The following is a 23,508-nucleotide window of genomic DNA, read 5'->3' as shown; positions in this document are numbered from 1 at the left end:
CACACTGGCCGTCTCTCAGTTCCTCATACCCATCAGGCCACTGCCCACTTCTGGACTCTTCTCACGGCATCCCCTCTGCCTGGCGCAGTCTTCCCTCTCCTCTCCACCTCCGTAAGGCCTTCTCATCCCTCAGCTCCATTCTCTCTCCCGCCATCCTCATGCTCCTGGCCCCATGAACCTCTGGTCTAAATGCTCTCCACTGTGACAACATTCATTTAATTGTGGGAGTATTTGGTGGACATCGATGAGAAGATCCACCAGGCAGGAGCCCTCTCTCTCTCTACACCTGGTGTCCACCGGGCCCAGCACGGAGCCTGGTTCACCATGGACCAAATGAATGAGTTTGTTCAGAGGGTCTCCAGTTCCCTCTGATGTCACCCTATGTAGGCAGGGAGAATACAGGCCATGAGGTCAGGAGAAGTTCTCCACTAGAGGCCCTGCCCCTTCACCCCATTCTATTTTTTTTTTTTCCTTTTTTTGGCCACGCCGCAAGGCACGTGGGACCTTAGTTCCCCGACCAGGGATCGAACCTGTGCCCCCTGCAGTGGATGCACAGAGTCAACCACTGGACCACCAAAGAAGTCCTGTTTCTCCCTGTCTTTTTTCTCCCCTTCACCCCATTCTAGAACAGAGAGTCTGAACATCACCTGCCTCCAGCCACTCCCCGAGGGTAAAAATAGCTTGTCTGAAATCTGATACCTGCCCTCAGCTGGGTCATCTGGAGAATTCCTCCCGCCCCACTGAAGAGCCAGCCAGGGGCCAGAGAGGGCAGGGAGGGCATTTCCTGAATGCTTAACCATTCCTATCTCATCTGATACACAGGAAACATTTGCGGTGTTATCATTGGCAAGGTACACAGAGGACCCAGAGAAGTCCCAAGTCCAAGGTCCCGCAGCTCTAAACCACAGAGCCAGGGCTTAAGTGCAGGCCTCCTGCTTCTATCTACAAGGTAGCTCTTGCCTCCTCACCACAAGACTGAAAAGGGCTTAGAGATTGAATACAACTGCCTGCTGGTATGAACGGGGAAACTGAGGCAGTGGGTGCCGTCTGTCCAAGGTCTTAAGTGAAAGGGCCTGAAGTGGGGCAGACCTTGAGTAAGTAATTGAGAAGGTGAGGACAATCCCCATCCCATCTCCATCCAAGACTTGTGAGGGTTAAAGGAGATCCCGAAACTGAGGGCACCCGACTAACTGTGAAGTGCTGCCAGATGTGAGGGAGGCTGGAGATGACGAAGCAGTTGGGCAGGACCAGACTTGTCTTTCCCCCAGCAGCCTTCTCACTCCTGGAAACCAGAATGTGGAGATGGGAGGAAATGTATGGAAAGTGCCGTGTAAACCACAGTGGCTCAGCCCTCCTTTTATTCCAGCACTTCTTGAGTCTGCGAAGGGCCTGCCCACGGGGACAGGACAGCCCGAGTGGATCCCCACACAGAGCAAGACAGGGGTTACCTGGGAGACACTGCCACGCAGAGCGGGCGCAGCAGGGGCCTGAAAATGAGGCGGAACCTGCAGGGACTGGCTGTGTGGGACTGGGATTCAAAGTCGCCTCATCCTCAGCTCTGCTTCTCTGCATCGTTTGGGCACCGTCCCCACAGAGTGTTGCAGAACTATAACCGATGGGACGTGAGCAAGTTTTTAAATGTCTCTGGCCCCAGCTTCCTCCTTTATCAAACTGAAAGGGTAGGTATGCAAGTGAGAATGAAAACAATCGTGCTCCCTTGTTTAATTATTTACTATGTTCCAGGTGTGGTGCTAAGCATTTTCTGTGCCTTTTCTCTTTCAATCCTCACACAGCCCTAATAGTCAAATGTTGTTGTTATTCCCATTTTACAGATGGGAAAACAGAGGCTCAGAAAGGGTATGGTGCACGCGCGTGTGCGCGTACACACATACACACCCACACCCATGCACACACACACACACACACACACACACACACAGCCAGTAAAGGGCAGAGTTGGGACTTGAACCCAAGTGTGTTTACCTCAAGGGCTGAGGTAAACACTCTTGGGCCCTCTGCTTGGGCGCTTTGCTGTAACTGCCTCTCTCTTGTCTGACAGGCAGGATAGTTATTGCAGCATCCCAGGCACTAGTGCCAGGCACAGGCCCTTCCTTACCCACACATGCCAGGCAGGGCCCTCAGGGAAGCTCTCCTCCCCATCGACCCTCACATCCTCTGCAGGAAACAGTGATGGTATCAGGAGCTCCTCCCAGCACAGTCCAGGGTCCAGGCACTTGTCCTACTGGATACTCAAGGCCAGCAGCCTGTGAGGGAGTGAGGTGCCGCCACCAGTGCAGAAACTGCAAGCTGTCTGTCAGCGGAAAACCGTACTTTCTAAATCCTTAACTTTGGGGAGTGGGAGGAAACCTCATGGACAGCTAGATAGGTCCCTCTCAGACGCAGGCATGTCCAGCTACCCCTGCCCCTCCACCACTGACAGCTGCCTCCCTGCAGCTTCCTTCCTTGGAGCTGTTTGACACCTCTCACCCCCTACGTCCAGCAGACCCCAGAAAGGGGCAAGAGGGGTCTGCACACAGGCAGTCTGACCCCAAGTGTGACTGGTCCCTCGGGCAAGCCCCTCTGATAGTATCCAGCATGGAACCCACATTCACGGGGAACCCCCCGCCATGCGAGCCCCTGGCAGTGGGGTGAGCCCTTCAGGATCTGTGAAGAATAGGGCCAGCCTCTCTCTTCATCAGAGCCCTTCATGCCCTGCCTGTCAGACAGCCAAGGCTGCTGCCTGACACCGCATCTGAGACACCATGGCAACGGGTGGCTAGGCGATGGGCCAGGTCTGGCCATCCTGCAAGCAAGTCCATTTACCTTGGAGCTGGAAACAGTTACAGGGACCACAGGAGAGCACGGGGGAGAGGGAGAGAGAAAGAGAAAAGGGGAGGGGGGAGGAGAGAGGGGTTACAGAGAGAGAAAGAGGGAAAGAAGGGAAAGAGAGAAAGGGAATAGAAAAACCATGAGGTCAAAGAATAGACGCTGGTAGGGAACAGAGCAAGTGGAAGAGAGGACACACACACACACACACACACACACACACACACACCCCCGAGAGAGAGAGAGAGAGAGAGAGAGAGAGAGAGAGAGAGAGAGAGAGAGAGAGAGAGAGAGAGAGAGAGAGAGAGAGAGAGAGAGAGAGAGAGGAGAGAGAGAGAGAGAGAGGGAGAGAGAGAGAGAGAGAGAGAAGTGAGGAGGCAGGAAAGGGGCCCCCTCCCAAACTCCCCCACTGCTCACATTCCTCAGGTTGGAGCTGGTCTCAGCCCTTTGGGATTCTGGCCACAGCTGGGACTTCCTGCCCCAGGAAGCTGGCAGCCCCGTGGCCCCTTGGAGGCCCCAGTCGCTGCTCCAGTCCCTGCAGTCCCCTCCACTGAGGGACGGTGTCTGCCCTCCCCAGCAGGTGGGGCCCCTGCCCCAACCCCTCAGGCAGCACCTAGAGGCTCAGTCCCCTGCTTGGTCCCCACACTCCCCCAAGGCCCCAGCTGGTCACCGGTCACCAGTTCTCCCGTCCTCTCGCCCAGTTCCCCTCCCCTCATACAACACACCAACTTCTTTCCTCCAAAGTGTTCAAGAAGTCATTCCTAAGCAGAGCAGAGTGGCGAGAGTGGGTGTGACTTCACCCACAGAAAGCATTTCCTTGCTCCGCAGGAAGAGTGGGCCTCAGGAGGCCCAGCAAGGGGAAACCAACCCTCGACGGGCTGCTTCTAAGGCCCCGAGTCACCAGGTGGAAGGCTGGGACCCGGAGCTGGGCCTGGCCTGCTCCCTCGCAGGGGCTGCTGAGCTGAGCAGATGTGCCAGTGGTTCTCTGCTGGGCACTCACCATGCTCCAGGGCCTTCCTCGGCCTCAAGCTCTCTGGCTGCAAGGTGGCCTTATCATTCCTGCCCGAGTCCCACTCCCACCCCCCACGTGCTCTAAACTGTCTCAGAGGAATCTGAGCCCGCAAGAAAGGATTGTTGAAGAGGTGATGAGCAGGGCAGACAGAGAAGAAAGAAAAACAGGAAGGCATAGGGGGCTGGCAAGCAGGACACAGCCTGCATTGGAATCCTGGCACCGCCTCTGTCTCCCTGGATAAACTTAGTCACATACTTAAGCCACTCTGAACCTCACTTTCCACAACTGTAACATGGGAATAATAATATCATAGTGAGTATTCAATGAGATTATATACAAAGTGCTTAGACCAGGATCTGACCTATAGAAAATGCTTGAAAAGTGTCAGCTCTCCATGTTGTTAAAAAGCCAAGGCATAGGGACTTCCCTGGTGGTCCAGTGGGTAAGTCTCCACGCTCCCAATGGAGGGGGCCTGGGTTCAATTCCTGGTTGGGGAACTAGATCCCGCATGCATGCCGCAACTAAGAGTTGCATGCGGCAACTAAGAAGGCTGCGTGCCACAACTAAGAAGCCCGCATGCTACAACTAAAAGTCCCGCATGCTGCAACAAAGATCCCGCGTGCTGCAGCTAAGACACGGCACAGCCTAAATAAAAAAAAATCAATCTTTAAAAAAAGAAAAAAAAGCTGAGACATTTATATCATTCTTTTAGATTCCATACAATACATAAATAGACTCGTAGACATAGAAAACAAACTTATGGTTACCAAAGGGGAAAGGGTGGGAGAGGGAGGGGTAACTTAGGAATTTGGGATGAACAGATACACACTACTATATATAAAATAGATAAACAACAAGGACCTACTATATAGCACAGGGAACTATATTCAATATCTTGTGATAACCTATAATGGAAAAGAATCTAAAAGCATACATATATATATATATACACACACAAGAATACATATATATATATATATATATATATATATATATATATATACACCACTGAGTCACTTTGCTGTACACCTGAAACTAACACAACATTGTAAATCAACTATACTTCAATTAAAAAAAAAAAAGCCAAGGCATTGTTGAAGGACACAGGGAATCATCCTAACCTGGAAGGGCCTGCACTGGTCCCTGGGGTAAGAGATCCCCGCCGTGATTGGCCAGGCGGCCCTGGCAGAGCCCATGCCAAGCCTGAGGACGAGGACCCAGGCTTCGGGTGGACAAGAGAGCTGCGGGAAGCTCCCAGTGGTGGCAGACAGGCCTTTCTACCCAATTCCAGGACAGACACTTCAGGTAAACACGCCAACTGTCTACCACCAGGGCTTCATTTCATCCATGGATCAAGATGTGGAACAGGCTGGAGTCTGTGGCACTCCAAGGAGGCCTCCCACGGACGATCACTCACAGTCTAGCCAGACTCAGCAACTTCTCATCTCCCTGGCCCCCAAAAGTCTCAAGACGCCTCACTAAGGAAATGGCTTCTTGGAATAGAAGGCAGTGATCGCAAGAAACCAGCTCGGGTTCACAGGGAACAAGGCATTCCAGGCACAAGGGAAGAGCTCACTGGGGCAGGAATAGACATATTTTGCGTTTGCACAGATCCAGAACATTGTGGGTGCTCAGTAGACATGAGTTAAATTGAACCTGGGAGCTGTCTCCCACATTTGTCTGCTCTGTTCAACTTTTGGTCAAAGGGCTTGAATGAAGACACACCCGGTCATGGATGGCCACCTGAAAGGTTGTAACTTTTAAGCATAAAACCAAGCAGATGAAAATGAACACGATTCACACTGTCAGGCTGCATTTAAGTTTTTCTGTTGCCATCACTTTGTTCTATGTGTGCTGGCGTGGCTCTAGCTTAATGGTTGTTTATGCAAAAACGGCCTCATGGTTTCCCCTAACCACAAGCACAACAGTGGCAACTCCCGCTGCATCCAAAGGGCGCCCTGTGGTTGCTGAAGGCCTCTGAGGAGGTGAGCGGTGGGGACGTGTTTAGGGCAGGAGGGATTGGATGGCAGGGAAGAGACAGCCTCTAGCTGAGGCACGGCAGGCAGTGTGAGGCCCAGCTCTGTAAGGGGGAGACAGAGCGGACAGGGAGTGGCACAGCACGGACAGCCAGGGAGTAGGGGCGACAGCGAGGGGGCCAGGCTACTTGTGGCTTGGGTGACAGCCCTCTGGCTGCAAATGTGAGGGCTGGCGGGGTCAGAGGACAGGAGGGTCCTGGTAAGGAATAAAACCAAGACCAAACAGGAGTGGACAAGGTTAGAAAGAGGCTAATTCTGGCCCAGGATCAGCATCAACATTTTTAAAGACCCAGACTCTCCACTCAGGAATAGACAGTAAACAAAGGAACGAGATTGTTTTAGAGTGAAAAGTACTGTAAGAAGGAAAACAGTGGCACTATTCACAATAGCCAAGACATGGAAGCAACGTAAATGTCCATCGACAGAGGAATGGATAAGGAAGACGTGGTACTGTGCTCGCTTCAGCAGCACATGTACTAAAACTGGAATGATACAGAGAAGATTAGCATGGCCCTTGCGCGAGGATGACATGCAAATTCGTGAAGCGTTCCATATTTTTCCAACAAAACATTGTGAAGCAACTATACTCCAATAAAAATTAATTAAGTACTTTACATAATTATTTTTTAAAAGAAAATGAAAAGTATTTCCTAAAAGAAAAAGAAAGTCAAAGTATATGAATGAATCAAAGTATATTTCAAGTTACTGGCATAACTGCATGGAAAAATAAGAAACTGACTTTAAAACTCATGATTTTGACTGTATATCCTTAGTGGGACTTATCCTAAGAAGAGAAAGGGGGCTTCCTTGGTGGCACAGTGGTTGAGAGTCCGCCTGCCGATGCAGGGGACACGGGTTCGTGCCCCGGTCTGGGAAGATCCCACATGCCGCGGAGCGGCTGGGCCCGTGAGCCATGGCCGCTGAGCCTGCACGTCCGGAGCCTGTGCTCCACAACAGGAGAGGCCACAACCGTGAGAGGCCCGCGTACCGCAAAAAAAAAAAAAAAGAAAAAGAAAGAAGATATGGTACATATATACAATGGAATGTTAGCCATAAAAAGGAAAAAAAGAATGCCATTTGCAGCAACATGGATGGACCTAGAGATTATCATACTAAGTGAAGTAAGTCAGACAGAGAAGGACAAATATCATATGATGTCACTTATATGTAGAATCTAAAAAAAAAAAAAGATACAAATGAACTTATTTACAAAACAGAAATAGACTCACAGACATAGAAAACAAACGTATGGTTACCAACAGGGATGGGGGAGGGGGTGGGGATAAACTAGGAGTTTGGGATTAACATATACACACTACTATATATAAAATAAACAACAAGGTCCTGCTGTATAGCACAGGGAACTAAATTCAATATCTTGTAATAATTTATAATGGAAAAGAATCTGAAAAAGAATATATATATATATATGTATAACAATCCCGTTGCTGTACACTTGAAAGTAACACAACATTGTAAATTAACTATACTTCAATTTAAAAGAATTTTTTAGAAAGAAGAAAAACAGCATATGTGATAGAGAGAGAAGGTGGTGGACCTGAAGGAACTAATTTAGGTTGATTCATCAAGGAGACTCGTGGCCAAGATCTGAATGAATGACAAGCAGGAGAGATTGGGCAAGGTTCTGGGGGCACAGGGTCCCAGGCAGGCGAGCAGAGGGTGCAAAGAGCGCAAGGAGGAATGGGAACAAGCTTGGCTGCCAGAGGACCGCCAGAGGGGCCAGAGTAGGCAGGGCAGTGTCAGGAAGAAGGGAAGAGACCGGGAAGAGTCCTATGTCACCCAAGGCCTAAGGTCTCAGTGGAGTTTGGATTTTACTCGAGGTGTGATGGGAAAAACTGAAGTCTATGAGTGGGGAGAGAGTGATCTGACCTGCATTTTAAGATCACTTTGCTGGGGACTTCCCTGGTGGCGCAGTGGTTAAGAATCCACCTGCCAATTCAGGGGCACGGGTTCGAGCCCTGGTCCAGGAAGATCCCACACGCCGCGGAACAACTAAGCCCGTGCTCCACAACTACTGATCCTGCGCTCTAGAGCCCTGCAAGCCACAACTACTGAGCCTGCGCCCCTAGAGCCCATGCTCCGTGACAAGAGAAGCCACAGCAATGCGAAGCCCGTGCACCGCAACGAAGAGTAACCCCCGCTCGCTGCAACTAGAGAAAGCCAACGCGCAGCAATGATGACCCAACGCAGCCAAACATAAATAGAAATAGTAATATAAATAAATAAATAAAATATCTTTAAAAAATAAAAAAGATCACTCTGCTGTTGTGCGGGGGCGGATTGCAGGGTGAGAGAGAAGCAGCGAGACTCCTCCGTGGGCCCCTGCAGTCTGAAGAGAGATGATGGACCCAGGAGTATGGGAGGTGGAGCCAGCGCTACATGCTGAAGGCTTCCCCGTGTGAGAGCGAGAGAACAGGAGGTCGTGGGGAGGATCCAGACTTTGGACAAATGGCTGGTAGATGGTGGTGATGGTTACTGAGTTGGGAGAGACCAGGGGAGAACTAAGTAGGGGTGGAATCAAAAATTTTTGAGATCCTATGAAACACTTAAAGAGAGATGTCAAGGAGGATGAATGTTCAAGTTTGGAGTCTGCTGGAGAAAAGGCTGCACCTGGGGACATGAGAATACTTGGGCTTTAGAATCCACAGGACTCTGCAACCTTGTGGTGGGTCAAAGGTGGCTGCCAATTCTTTCCTACTCCTCCCTAGACCCCAGGTGGGTCTAATCCCCTCCTCTGGAATCTGGATCCCCCTTAGTGACATTTCAACTGGTGACTTTTTTTTTATATGTGTTGGGTCTTTGTTGCTACACGTGGGCTTTCTTCTAGTTGCGGCAAGCAGGAGCTACTCTTCATTGCGGTGCCCGGGCTTATTGCGGTGGCTTCTAGACACGCGGGCTTCAGTAGTTGCAGCACCCAGGGCTTAGAGCACATGGGCTTCAGTAGTTGTGGCACACGGGCTTAGTTGCTCCATGGCATGTGGGATCTTCCCAGAGCAGGGATCGAACTTGTGTCCCCTGCATTGGCAGGCGGATTCTTAACCACTGTGCCACCGGGGAAGTCCTCAACTGGTGACTTCTGAGACCAGATCATGAGAAACCTGGCAGCTTCCACCCAGGCCTCTTGGAACTCTTGCTCTGATGGAGCCCACTGCCAGGTGGGAAGTCTGACTTCCCACTGAGACCTTCATATGGAAAAGGCCCCATGTGGCTCCTCAGAATGACAGTCCCAGCTAGAACCAACCTTCCGGCCATTCCCACCAAGGGGCCAAACACCAGTGAAGCCATGGTGGACTCCATAGTCCAGCCCATCCACTGGCTGAACACCACCAAGTAACCTCCATCAACACCACATAGAGCAGAAGAGTCACCCAGCCAAGCCCTGCCCAAATCCCTGACCCACAAAAATCTCAAGATAAATAAAACAGTTCTTGTTTTAGGCCACTAAGTTTGGGGATAGTTTGCCACACAGTCATAGTAATAGAACAGACATCATCCAAGGAGAGAGCAAAAGAGGTCGGCTGGGAAGGAGAAGCCTGCAAGGGAGCCAGAGAAGGAGCCCTGAGGTGGGAGGATCTTCAGGAGGAGGGGCGCCTGTGGGTCCAAGGTCAGAGAAGCTCTAAGGGGGCGGGAGGAAGGGTGAGAGAAGAGCCCATTAGAGTGTATTAGGAAAAGGATGAGAGGAAAGAAGTGGAAGCAGGGACCACAGAAAACTCTTTCAGATTCTTGTGGGAATGGGGAGCAAAGAAACAAGGGAGTATCTGGGAGGGGACATGGGGACAAGGGAGGGGTTCTGTTTGCCTAGAGGCAGGAGAACAAAGAGCTCGTTTGTGTGCTAATGGGACAGAGCCAGTTGTGTGCCTGAGAACCGCCTACAGCACAGGGACTGCCCAAGAATTGCTCTCCCAGAAGCTCAGAAAATCCCTTTTTAGAAATCTATGGCTGCCATTTACTGTGCACCTACTATGTGCCAGGCCTAGTTCTTGAGGGTCCTTTAATTCTCAAGTCCGCCCTGAAGCAGGAGCCCTCATTTTACGGCTGAGGAAAAGGAAACTCGGGGAACAGGGAAAGATCCACTCAAAGACACATGACCAGTAAAAGGTAGAGCAGAGACTGGACGTGGGCTCTTCTGACTCCAGAGCCTGGCAGGGGTGCCGCAGGGGGACCAGTCCTGGAGGGAGATCAGATCCCCCAGCCCACGGGACTTATGAGACAGAGCCTGGCACTTGGGAGACCTTCCATCGGTTTCCTCCCTGCTCTCCTGCCTTCCAGGTGATACAGAGAAAGAGCTGGACGGGAGTGGTCCCTGGCCAGTCCATCCCCCACTGGGCTGTGGGGATCTCACCACCACCCACCATCACCATCCTCCCATGCCTCTGCAGAGGGCCTAGCAGGCTCAGAAGTCCCTCCCAGTCTCCTGTTTGCCTCCCTGAGAACCAGTCTGAGCAGGGGTGAGACACACCTTCTCTTAGTCTTGCAGCCTGAAAGCTCTGCTTTTATCTTCCAAAGTAAGGGCAGGCAGGTGGGGACCAGGTAATCTCAGTCCCAAGAGGCCCTCAGGGTAGGGGTGGAGGAAGCAATGCTGTACTTGCCCCTTCCCTTGCCCCAAAGTCATTCAGTCCTTGGGCCCCCTCCTCTCCCCAGGCCCATGTGTCCCACGTGCCCCACTGCTCTCAAAGCCTGTAGGCAGGCCGTCCAATCTCTACGTAAATGCATCATGACACTAACCTCCTTGGCACAAAGCGGGCTCAAATGACAGGGACCATTATTACCCCCGTGTCCACATGTTTCGGATGAGGAAACTGAGGCTGGGAAAAGGTAGCCGCTAGCCACTAGCCCAGAATGAGCCGGAGACTTCTGACTCCAGACACCATCCCTCCCACAGCTCTGGGGGCAGTATCCCCAGAGAAGGAGAGGAGCTGGGTCTCTCCATACCCTCCCTAAGGGATCAAATGGAAATTGAGACTCACCTGGTTTGGCTCAGCCCTGGAGTGTGCTGGAAATCTGAGGCTGCTTTAGGAAGACTTGAAGGCCACTCCCCTTCCAGATCTCTGAACGGATTCCAGGCCTAGGAGCAGGGCCACACCTGGCTGGGCCGCACCCCCAGGGCGGATCACAGCCTGTTCCAGAGGTGGAGTTCAGCATTGCCACCAGCAGTGAGCATCCCATTCCAAATGATGGGCCTCTCTGTGGCACCGCAGAGGTGCCGCCAGCCAGCCTGCTGACTCCCTGGACTTTTGAACAACCAGACAAGGTAAAGCACATACAACCACTTTCTAGACTGTAAAGTGGGTGTACATATGAGGAGATAAACTCCTTGAAAACAGGAGCCAGGCCCATGTCTCTCTAGAGTCCCAGGGCCTCACTATTTTTTTTTTCCAGCTCTATTGAGATACGGTTGACAAATAAAAGTTGTACACATTCAGGTTGCAAAACACAATGTTTTGATATACGTATATATCGTGAAATGATTACCACAATCAAGCTGATCAACACATCCATCACCTCATTTTTTTTTTTTTTTTTTTTTTTGCAGTACGTGGGCCTCTCACTGCTGTGGCCTCTCCCGTTATGGAGCACAGGCTCCGGACGCACAGGCTCAGCGGCCATGGCCCACGGGCCCAGCCGCCCTGCGGCATGCGGGATCTTCCCAGACCGGGGCACGAACCCGCGTCCTCTGCATCGGCAGGCGGACTCTCAACCACTGCGCCACCAGGGAAGCTCACAGTTACCCTTTTTTGGGGAGAGTGGTGAGGATGCTTGAGATCCACATTCTTAGCAAAGTTCCAGTACATAAGGCATTATGGTTAACTACAGCCACCATGCTGTATTTTAGGTCTCCAGAACTTATTCATCTTATAACTGAAAGTTTGTACCCTTTGACCAACATCTCCCTTTTCCCACCCCCCCATCACCCCACTATACTTTTTGGAGCACCTACTATGTTCCAGGCATTTATATACATTATATAATGGCTTCGTATCCATAATACCATTTAATCCTCACTAAACCCTGTGAGGGACAACTATCCCTCTTGCACAGAAAAGGGAACTGAAACCGGGCTGTCTGAGGGCCACGTTGCTCCAGGTGGTAGAGCTGGGATTTTGCTTTTCTCACTACCACAGTTCTTTCTACTCATTCACTAGGCTTCCTCTCCAAAAGAGGTGCTTAATACTTAATGTCTACTGCCATTAATTAATTAATGTCTGATTTGCTGAGAGAAGGTTATTACTATTGAAGAAGGCCCAGGCAGGATACACATGTTACATGGGAGGGGGCCAGGGAGAGACACCTCAAGGGGTTACTGCCAAATGTTCTCCCTCTTCCTTGCGGAAAGAGCTTTTCCCACATCTCACACACAGGTGCCTCTGCCGGGACCATGCTTCCTAACCTGGAAAAGTTTTCAAGGCTGAGCTACTCCATCACCTCTTCCAGGGAGACTGCCCTGTCCCCTAGGCTATGAGGGGCCACCTCTGGGCTTCCCTCTGTCACAGCCTGGCCACACTGTGCTCTCATCATTGGTTTTTACCACTCTCTGTCTCCCCATCAGCTTGGGGGAACCTGAGGACAGGTCCAGTCTGACTCATCCCTGTGTTCCCAAAATGCCAGACTCTGGTCCTTTCCATCACTGCCCTTGTGCCACCTCCTACCCACAAGGAGGCTGCTTCTGGGAGTGGCAGGAACACACAGGTCTGCAGCCAGGGAGCTGGCAGAGGACCCAGCCAGCAGCACCATCTGTCCCTGGAGGCACAGGACAGAGCAGGCACAAGGCAGAGGTGTCAGTTCCTCGGCTCAGCCAGGTCAGCCCAGGACAAGGCCCAGCTGTAGCTCAGGGTCAGCCGAGACTTCCAATTCTCTAACTAGCTCAAAGTGACTCAGTGCCAGAGCCTTGGTTTTCTTAGCTGTAAAGCTAGCTGGATACCAGCAGCCTTGCAGAGCTGTTGGGAAGTTTAAACACACCGGACACTCCGTAGGTGCTCAACAAAAAGCTAGCATTGACCATCTCATCCGACCCACGGACCCTGTCATTGACCCACTGAGGAAACTGAAGTCCAGATGAGACGGAAATAAAAGAACCAATATTTACTGTGGCCAGTTATGTGCCGGGATCTACAGTCCTCCACTGTCTTTAACAAGATCTGCAGGAACAGACCTGGTTCACAGATGAGGAAACAGGTCTACAGGGAGTGAAGTGTGTGAGTGTCTCTAAGGCAGTTATCTGGACTCTTACCACTGTCCAGCTCGGACCCACCTGGACCAGGCACAGGTGAAGGGCAGGGGTGCAGCCTCCCCTAGGCCCTAGGAGGCAGAGGCAGGAGGTCAGCCCTGAATCTGCATTGTCAGCGTGTGAAGGTGGGCAGAGGAGGCTGGCATGGGGTGAGTCTGGGTGTGAGATCGAGGCCACTTTCTCGGTGGCCAAGACAAGGACTGGAAAGGGGGTCCCAACCTAGCAGGTAGGGGTTCCGAGTCTCTCGCCAGTGGTACAAGCCCAGGCACATCCTCTCACTTCTCTGTGCCTTGTCTGCACCAGGGCACTGATCCTATGGCCCACCTCCCTATTGTGAGGGGTCAGAGGTAGATGGGAAAGCAGTGGGGACCTTCATGGCGCTGGAGGAGAGGAACTCTGATGATGTGTTCTCCCGGGTTGCTGAGTTCAGTGTGCAGGGACTGCACACCTTGGCACCGAGACTGGGGACCAGAGAGTCCCCAAAGAGTACACAGTCTGGTGGGCAGAACAATAGGGCCCACAGCACTCCAAACCCCAAACCCTGCCTCCGGGGTCCAGGCCCCCAGCCTGCAGCACGTCGTAGCCATGTCTCAGCCCCTTCCAGCTGCTCCGCCCTCACTCACTCCACTCCAAGCCACGCCAGCCTTCGTTCGGCAGCTCAGATGCACCAAGCTCCCCCCACCTTGGAGCCCATAAATGAATACTGTTCCCTCTGCCTGGAACGCTCTTCCCCCATCTCCTCCCAGGGCTGCCTCCTTCTCAGCCGCTGGGTCTCCGCTCAGTTGTCACCTGGTCACAGAGCTCTCTTGTGACCTCTCTCATTATTCTCTAACAGTTCTCTGTTCTCCAGACAGCCCGAGTTTAATCTCAGCAGTGCCACTTACTAGCTGTTTGACCTTGGGCAAGTTACTTAACCTCTCTGTCTCAGTTTCATCTTTAATCTGGGCATGGTACCACTATCTACTTCACAGAGTTGTTATAAGGAATATATGAATTAATGCATGCTTGGCACATAGCTAGCATTTATATGACATTTATTATTACTATTCACAGCTCTTATCACAGATTTTCATTGTATGTTTCTTTGACTACCTTTTCACTGTGTCTCCCTCATTAGCCATCAGCTCCACACAATAGCCTGGGCTCATCACAGAGTACTCAGCGCTGACACAGGCTAATCCCTGTAGAGGGAAAAACTGAGGCCAGTATAACATCCCGAGGAAGCACCGTTAATTCTGGGAGCAGCAGGATGGGGGTTTGAAGGGGAACGATGGCTGAGCCAGGTTTTGAAGGATGAAGATGAGTCCTCCAGACTAAGAACACCAAGGCTATCTGCCCATGGCTGAGACTGGGCTTCAAATGTGGCTCCCAAACGGGCTGAAGCTAAGTGTCTGAGTCTCATCTCCTCCTCCAGGAAGCCTGCTGGGACCCCTTCAGCCCACTCTGAGCTCCCATGGCCGCCCATTTGTTCACAAGTTTTTGTGTTCCTGCTATATGAGAGGCACACTATTTTACGTCTAAGGGTCTCCCTTCCTCCACCACACAGCAGGGTCCTTGAGGGAGCTGGGCCCCTACTTTTCACTGTCAGGACCAACCTCAAGGTGGTGCACAAACCCTTCACGAACATCCAGACCCCCAGGATGTCGAGGCTGATGGGGACCTCAGAGAACAACCAGGGAGGGGGAGCGCGTGGCCCAAGGTTACATGTCAACGATGGGGTGAAGAAGAGATTCTAATCCAGAGGTGGCCAAATGGTATACCCTAAGCCTCCCCACACTCTGAACTAGACCCTGACTGAGGCCGGCGCCGGGGGGCTGGGGAGCAGCATCTCCAGCTGTCCTCGGGTTCAAGATGAAGCAGGGGGATCGCCACAGGCGGTCAGGAACAATGTGGAAGTCTGTGGGTGCGTGAACACATGCACAGAGGCTCACGTCTGTTTCTGACCTTCAGCCACCCTGTTGGCAGCACTACCCGGGTGCAGAGCTTCTCAGGGGGAACTGGGACAAAGAGCTCCATCCTCATTCCCAGAGTAAATGAAGTTCCTGGGCCCCCTTGGGAGCTGCCCGGACCAGGCTAGAACCCAAGCAGAGGTTCCCAGCCTCCCACAGGGTACCAGCCCAGGAGTGCGGGACTCTGACAGCTTGCGTGGGGAAGGAGAAGGGTCTCCACTGACAGAAACAGGACAGGTGACCCTTCCAGCACCACCACACAGGCACTCAATTCTCCTCCAACCACCCCAGCCTGGCAGGAGGCTCACCACCTCATTCATTCATTCACATGTGCCGAGTGCTTGCTGGGTTACCCAGTAATGGGTGAAAGCAAGAACCATCCGACTCCAAAATGCTCACTGTCTGCAGTGCCATGGGATACTGACAAGGGCCCCCAAACCCTGTAAAGCAGGGCACGTGGGTTATCTGAGGCCCCCCTTTAACCCGGTTTTCTTGGTCCCCAGTGAAGAGTTTGGCGGGTGGGTTTGCTTGCTTTTCATTAACAGCAGCTTTGGTAACAACCCAGAAAATGGTCTCCTCCTGTATTCCAGGGGAATTTGGAGAATTCAGGAGGAAACAAGGGGAGTCCAAGGAGATCTGCCATGCAGGCAATGATCCAAAGGTGGTGATCAAGGCCAGTTATACAGATAGAGGGAGGGGGTGGAGAAGAGATGTCTTTATTTGCCCCTGCCCCTTTTAAAAGGCTTTTCTCAAAAATGTCTTCAGAGGATGGTAGCTCTACACCCAGCATAGCACGCCGGTCTGTCCTGAACGCTTCTCCATTCCCCAGATCAAAGGCTCCCGACAGGGACAGCTGAGCACTTGGGTCTGTCTGGTGCCTCAGCATCTAATCTCAGCTCCAAAGTCCCTGTTGGGAGGTTCCAGGGAAACGTTCTCTGCGAGGTCACCTTGCAGAACACCTTTCCAACAGCCCTCATTTGATCCTGCACGTGCTCTCCCAAAGAGGTAATTGTCCCCAAGAACACTGGCTTCAGCCTGTCACACTCACTCACACGCACACCCCTAGCCTGTATCTTCTAGCAGCTCCGTGGCCCTCAAGCCCTGAACTCTAAGAGTTAAACACTACAGAGCCACAGAGCTCAGCCGTCAGGCAGAAACCGGCACAGAACTCCATGGGGAGAGACACACACCCCCAGAATAGAATTCCAGACGCAAAGAACTTGCCGAAGATGATTCCACTCAACATAGCCAGCCCTCCTAACGGCCCCTGGGGCTTGTTTGGGGATTGTTGCTTATAATAAACCAGCCCAGGAGTTCTGTGATTTCTCCTTGCAAAGACAGCTAGAAAATGGCCCATGGAAAATGAGAGAAGATGTAGGACTTCTGACTTAAAATGGAAACTTCAGTTCTCTTTCGGGATCCCCAGCCTCCAGTCCCCTCCCCTCTGCCCCCAACCCGCCCCCAGCCCACCCTCCATACCCTTCGCAGGTGATTTCCGACATTCTGGATCATTGCTGCGACACCCCGCTAGCTGTTCGCACCCTCCTCGGAGAGACACCGGTCACCTGAGCGACAGCCCGGCTCCAGCTCCAAATGAAGCCGGTCCGCCTCTCCTCGCACTCCTCCCCGGCTCCCGCCCCTCCTGAGCCAGCCGTTATCAGTTATCACCGTGTCCTGGCCTTTCCTCAGACTGCCCTCGGGCTGCCCTTCCCCTAGCGCCCCACACGGAGGCTCCGCGCCAGCCCGCCTGCCTGCCCAGTGCAGAGCACGGAGGGAGGCTGCCAGCTGGGCCACAGCCATGTCAGGGGCCCCTATGCCCACCCACTGCGCACCCAGCCGGACACTCACTGCACCTCCAGCCACAGCCAAACTTCGTCACCCCCACCTCCAGCCCCTGACATCCTCCCCACAGGGACTCTGGCTCTGGGATGGCTCCCGGCCCCAGCCAGCGACACTGGCAAAACAGGCACCGGCTTTGCATCCGTCCACAAGGGGTCAGGCTGGAAGGTGACAGGAGTCTGGGGAGCTGCCAGCAGCCTCCCAGAGAGATACCAGACCCACCTGCTAGGACTCTTCACCCTTGAGGTGCCGCCCAACGCTCCAGCCCACCGGCATCCAGCAGCTGCTGGCCAGCGATGGGGCACACCCCCCTCACTTCCTTAAAATAGGTGGCGTGACTTTTCTAAAAGTGACACCTGCCAAATTCCACCCATCCGCTCCACAGAGTTCATCCCCCTGGGCTCCCACCCCAGCCCCTAAAAGACCATCAGGACTTTCCCTTCTCCCTCTCACTTCTGCAAGGCACATGGCGAGGCAGCTTGGACACCCACATTGGATTTCTCACGACAGGGCAATAAAATCAAGTGCTTGGTGTTTAAGGAAAGAAGGAGGGGAGTGGAATGCAGGCAGGGGAGCTGGGATTGACAAGTGGATGGCAAATAATAATGAGCACCTCACAATAACCCAGCACCCACTGTGTGCCAGGCCTCACCATGTCCTCATTCCAACCCCACCTGAAGGTCGCTGCGGGAGGGTAGGTGAGGTGCCCCAGGTGGCCCAGCTATTGAGTGCAGATCTGTGCTGGAACAGAGGTCAGTCCAATTCTGAGGTCTCTGCCCTTTCCTCTGCCCCTCTAGTCCACTCACCACATCCCTAATAATGTCTCCTCTTGGGCCTAAGACAACTGGTTTCTGGGCCTGTTTCTTTTACTAATGTGCTATGTGACTTTGGGCAAGTTTTCTCCTCTCTCTGGGCCGCCCTGTTCTAGGAGTCAAGGACTCTAATGTCCATCACTGTGAGCTCAGGCCTTACCTTCAAAGAGTTTATGGTCTGTCAGTACTTCAGTGTCTACAAATGCAAAATTAAAGTCACGCCTTAAAAATGGCAAGATGATCCAAGGATGGCACTGAGGATTGGGGCAAGCCGGGAGGCTCTGTGGAGGAGGTAGTGCTAGAGCCGGACTGAAGACTGAATAGGCTGACAAGAGGGGTGAGGTGGGAGGCCTAATGGGAACAGAACAGGATGCAGTCATAGGCAGTGAGGGCCCCCATCTTGCAGGAGAAAGCTGGGAGTCTATCGTGGAGGACGTTGAATGCCAGGCAACAAGGTTTAGGCATCAGGGAGGCTCTGAGGTTGAAGAACACGCTCAGTGTGATAAAAGTCATGCGAGGTGAAGAGGACAGGTGTCATGAGACCTTTCTGGACAGGTAAGAAAACTGGCCTAGAAAGGGGAGAGCTCAACTCACTGGATCCCCAATCTCACTGGGTAAGGCATGCAGTCAGGACCATTTCAGGGTCTTCACTATGCAGATGAGAGGATAGAAACCCAGAGAGCTTCTGGTCCCCAACCCTACCCTCTCTCCAGAGCTGTCTGGACTCAGACTCACTGGACTCAATCTCGTGTCCCCGTCTTACAGATGAACACATCGAGACACAGGGATGAAAAGTGAGCCAACCAAAGTCATAGAGCAAGGAAGTTGTCTAGAATCACCACTCCTGGCCTCAAGTCTAGAGTCCTGTCCACGCCACACCACAACAAGGCATAAAATATGAAAGACATCATTCAGTTAGACTTATGAGAAGACTTCCAGCAAGGCTGAATCAAGATACTATCAGGAACTAGATCTTTCTGCAGAGGCCCCTCCAGCCCACAAAGGTCTCCCTCCCCTTTGCTATTTATTACAGAATTGACTCTTGTGTCTCTTTAGCAGCTCTGTTTGGTCTGTTACTCCAATGAATATTTCCAAGGGTGTCTGTCTCCCCTTTCCAACTCACTTGGGAGCCCCCTGACGGCTGATATCACATCTTACTCATCTCTGTGCCTATACCACGAGCCCCCAGACCAGGGCCCTAAATGCAGAAGGCATGAAACACACCTGATGAATCATAGTCCTGGAAAGACGAATCCAGAAGAGGTCTTAAGTGATAGCTAGTCAACGGTTCTCCAACTTCAGCCTGCATCAGAATCACCCAGAGGGCTTTTTTTTTTTTTTTTTTTTTTTTTTTTGGCCACTCCGAGAGGCATGTGGGATCCTACTTCCCTCACCAGGCATCAAACCAGCACCCCCTGCGGTGGAAGCGCAGTCTTAACCACTGGACTGACAGGGAAGTCCCCAGAGGGCTTATTAAAATACAGATTTCTAGGGCTTCCCTGGTGGCGCAGTGGTTGAGAGTCCGCCTGCCGATGCAGGGGACGCAGGTTCGTGGCCCGGTCTGGGAAGATCCCGCATGCCGCGGAGCGGCTGGGCCCGTGAGCCATGGCCGCTGAGCCTGCGCGTCCGGAGCCTGTGCTCCACAACGGGAGAGGCCACAACAGTGAGAGGCCCGCATACCGCAAAAATAACTAAATAAAAAATAAAATACAGATTTCTAGGACCTACCTCCAGCAGAGCTGCAGTAGAGCCCAAGAATTTGCAACAAGATCCCAAGTGATACTGATGCTGCTGGTCCGGGGACCACGCTTTGAGAACCAGTGAGCTAGGTCAGTCCTCCCATTTTAAGCTGGGGAAAATGAGGCCCAGAGGTTTTAAAGGCAGCAGTTGACAGTATATCACTATACTGTATATCACTATTATCATCATCATAATCACTGTCATCGTCATCATTGTCATTTTAGCCCTGTCATCATAGCCCTTCTCACCTGCCCAGCACTGTGCAAGCACTTCATGTTTGTTACCATCTCTGGGCCTCACTCTAAGAGGACAATATTATGATTAATATTCTCCTGCAAAGGAAAGAACAGAGGCAGAGTCATCTGTCCAAAGTCACACAATTGATAATAGTTAGCACCACAACTTGCACTCTGATCTAGGTCCAGAGCTCAGAAGCTTAACCACCACTTTACATAACCTGCTTACAGCTTATGCTGACCAAGGAATTATCTAGAGGTTCTCAAATCCAGCAGGCTCATTTCCGGTGAGGGATGAGGTTGTGGTGCCCTCAGCCCAAAGGCCTGGTTCTCGAGTGGCCCGTGACTGGAGGAAGATTACCTCCTAAGCCCCATGAACCCAGAGTATTTTCTCCCTCAAACACTTCTTTTCCCACATTACACCCTTCATCTGGCCCCACTGATGGGGCCTTCCTGGCTGGAGGACAAACATCTGCATTAATTCTTCAGGTCCATGTCCCAGCTCTACCTCCCACTCAGTGACAAAACACAATAAAACAATCTCCATTCCTACGATGATACTGGGTTGTCACTGTCAAGTGTGGGTCTGCTCCCCCATCAGACTGGGAGCTCACAGGCGCAGAGACCTCATCTGAGTCCTCAGCACAGGATCTGCCCAGACCAAGGGTTTAGTGACTAAGTGATGAATGAATGAATGAATGGATGATTGGGTATAGGGGCAAATGAGGGAATAAATGAGTGAATAAATGACCAAACTCCCAGGGATTCCCTCTGCTGGACCTTCTAGCCTTCCCAGATAGGACCACAGACTCTGTAGGTGGGAGGGGACCTCTGACATCATCCACTCCAACTCCCACTTTCAGCACTGCCCTAGCCGAACCCCTCCAGGGGCCAGAACCTGCAGCCCTCCCATCTCCACACACATGCCAAGTGTCCCAGCCTCCATTTACACACCTCTAAGATTGAAGAGCTCACTCCATCTAAGGTTGCCTGGACGATTAAAGAGCTCTAATATCCACAAGGATGTTACCATTATCCTTAGCCATGAGGATAAGGCCATTACCTCATGACCAAGGCTCTGTGTCACCCAGAACAAGGCTGCTCCCCTAGCCTGTGACAGCTGGCAGAGACATGGGAGCACATGGCCTGTCCTCTACTGCTCCTAGTCTCCCTGTTCATATTTCTTCTTTTTTTGTTGTTGTTGTATTTTTTTTTGTTTGTGGTACACTGGCCTCTCACTGTTGTGGCCTCTCCCGTCTCAGAGCAACAGGCTCCGGACGCGCAGGCTCAGCGGCCATGGCTCACGGGCCCAGCCGCTCCGCGGCATGTGGGATCTTCCCGGACCGGGGCACGAACCCGTGTCTCCTGCATCAGCAGGCGGACTCTCAACCACTGCGCCACCAGGGAAGCCCCTCTTCTTCTTTTTTTTTAATCTTTAAAATTTTTTTTAAAATTTTTGGCTGCACCACACAGCATGTGGGATCTCAGCTCCGTGACCAGGGATCGAACTCGAGTCCCCTGCAGTGGAAGCATGGAGTCTGAACCACTGAATCGCCAGGAAGTCCCAGACTTATTTCTTCTAATCCTCTCAAGTCATGAACAAAGCTTCCCACTGTTCCCTCACACATCTGGATTTTCCCTTGTTCCTGCTATTCCATCTACTCTGATGCCCTCTAATAACTCAACATCCAAACCCTCCCTCCAGTCAAGGCCCGACTCAAATGGCATCACCTCCAGGAAGTCTTCTGGGCTCCTCCTAAGTGGAAATTACATCCTCCTCCTCTGTATCTTCATTCCCCACACATAAACACACAGCCGCAGTTCACAGCTCTTTATTTCTCTCTCACATTGCTTTTTCTCTTAAATTGGACTGACTTGTGCCCATTTCTCCTTCTTGACCTTGAACAAGCAGGTAGAAGGGATGGTGTTGGTTCCTCAGAGCATCCTGCCCCTCTCCTACCAAACACTCAGTTACTGGAACACAGTAGATGCTCAGTAAGCGTCTACAGAATGAGGAAGTGAGTAATGGAATGGGAAAGAACAAGGGAATGTGTGAGTGAATGGAAGTAAATCCATGTGTAAATGAATGATCAAATGAGTGAATGAAAGAATGTCATGCTCTCCTGTTCTCCAAGCTAAGACTCTCAGTTCCTTCTGGGGGCCCCCTTGGGCTTGGCATGGCAGAATAAAGGAAGCTGTGGGATAAATGGGGAGGGGGCAGAAGGGAGGAACAAAGGAAGTAGGTAGTGATACCAGCAAGAGAGGAAGTAGAGATGACTTCATCGTTGCTTCAAGGCCAGGACCCCCCCTTAGAACCACAGCCATTGATGGAGAAGCCGGGCAAGGAGAGCAGTGAGAAGCCCAGTGAATGGTCCAGAGGGGAGAAGATACAGCATGGTGGGGATGGAGAGGAGGGAATGCCTACAAGTCGTGGAGGCCAGATTCAGGATGTGTGAGCAGAGCACTGGACTTGCCCAGCCAGCCCTGAACTCTCTCCTGCCTAGCGGCTCGAGTGTGCTCTCCCTCTCTCTCTCTCACCACCTCCTCCTGCAGGAGCTGAACCCCCTCCTTGGCCCAGCTGCTGCGGGTCTGAACCCAGTCCGACTTCCAGGATTGGACCCTTGCCAGGGAGTGGCTCACCCACGGGCTGGTGCTCCCCCCACCCCCACGCCTGGCCTGAGTGAGTCAGCATTGGCTGCACCCTCTGGACTGTGAGTCTTGTGGCCCTAGGCACTGCCAAGGGCCAGCCTCCTCATCCTCGTGAGAGGCCTGCCCATCCCAGCTCAAATCCCAGGATGCCTCATGCCCCAGCCTGCCCACGCAAGAGCGCTGCCAGGCACCACCTGGCTTACCCGGAGCCCGCCCCTGGGGTAGAGGCAGATCTGCCTGTAGAGGGCGCTGGAGTCGAGGAAGAGCCAGCAGCAGGAGGATCTCAAGGAATTGGGCCCTTCCGAGATGGGGAGGTGGGGGCGGACCTGCGGGCGGCACGGGTCTTACCCAAGTGGTGGGGCGCTCAGGACCCAACAGCTCGCAGAGCCGCGGCCGGGGAGCCTGCTGGGGACGTCGGAGAAGCAGGTCCGTGGGGCGAGGCTCAGCGACTGGGCATCCGAGGTCCCAGGGCAGACCCTGATGGGGGAGGCTGCGGGAGGCTGGAGGGAGGCGCAGGAAGCGGGCAGAGGCCCAGGCAGGAGCGGCCCAGGCCAGTTCCCAGACGAGTCTGGTCCCCTCCCCTCCCCTCGCCGGTGCGGGTGAGGGGGCCCCGGGCTGCCGAGCAGAGCGCCAGGGCTGCAGGACGCGCGCCAGACACTCCGCGCCGCGAGGCGGCAGAGGCGGAAACGCCGGTGGCGGGACCTGACAGGCTAGAGGTGGAGCCAGGCGGGCGGCGGGGTGCAAAACCCGTCTCCCTGTCATTGCTAAACCAGCCCCTCACAGTTTTGAAAAGTAATACCTGCTAGTCGTTCACACCTTATTGAGCACCTGTTGTGTGCCAAACACAGAGCTGGGTGCTGGGATGAGGTTTTGAGCAGGACACACTGGCCCTGGCCTATGGACAGTGGTAGAAAAAAATAAGAATGGACAGTTCAGAAGAGAGCAAAGAAAATGAATACCACCGATGATCTCTTCACTCAGAGAGAATCACTGTTAGTATTTTCCGGGTATGTGCTTCCAGCTACACTAGAGCTGAAAGAGGAAAATATGCTGACAGGGAGAGATTCGGACTCCCCTCCCCCTCCCCCATGTGTAAGTGCATATGTTATGTTATATAATATGATGTAATATATGATGTGATCATAGGCATGAAGGAGCCGCCT

At 52.6% G+C, this 23,508-nt stretch overlaps 1 protein-coding gene and 1 non-coding gene across 3 annotated transcripts in view; one reads left to right on the top strand and one right to left on the bottom strand.

Annotated features, from left to right (window-relative positions):
• Positions 1–23,107, bottom strand: part of ACOT11 (acyl-CoA thioesterase 11) — a 52,153-nt gene extending 29,046 nt beyond the window's left edge. Inside the window, exon 1 of one of the 2 annotated variants that reach the window (XM_060022550.1) lies at positions 22,694–23,107. In XM_060022550.1, coding sequence (XP_059878533.1) covers positions 22,694–23,107 — 414 coding nt within the window. Of the gene's footprint in view, positions 1–16,548; positions 16,607–22,693 lie in introns of those variants that run through there. The other variant, XM_060022560.1, reaches the window with a different exon arrangement.
• On the top strand, positions 6,327–6,433 carry LOC132416006 (U6 spliceosomal RNA). The gene has a single exon (XR_009517444.1). It is a non-coding gene; the product is annotated as a U6 spliceosomal RNA (small nuclear RNA).
• Positions 23,108–23,508: the final 401 nt, after the last annotated feature.

The sequence above is a fragment of the Delphinus delphis genome, chromosome 1 (assembly GCF_949987515.2).
Source record: "Delphinus delphis chromosome 1, mDelDel1.2, whole genome shotgun sequence".
Classification (NCBI taxonomy): domain Eukaryota; kingdom Metazoa; phylum Chordata; class Mammalia; order Artiodactyla; family Delphinidae; genus Delphinus; species Delphinus delphis.
Note: the sequence above shows the minus strand (reverse complement) of the source record. Positions and strands in the feature narration are given on the sequence as shown.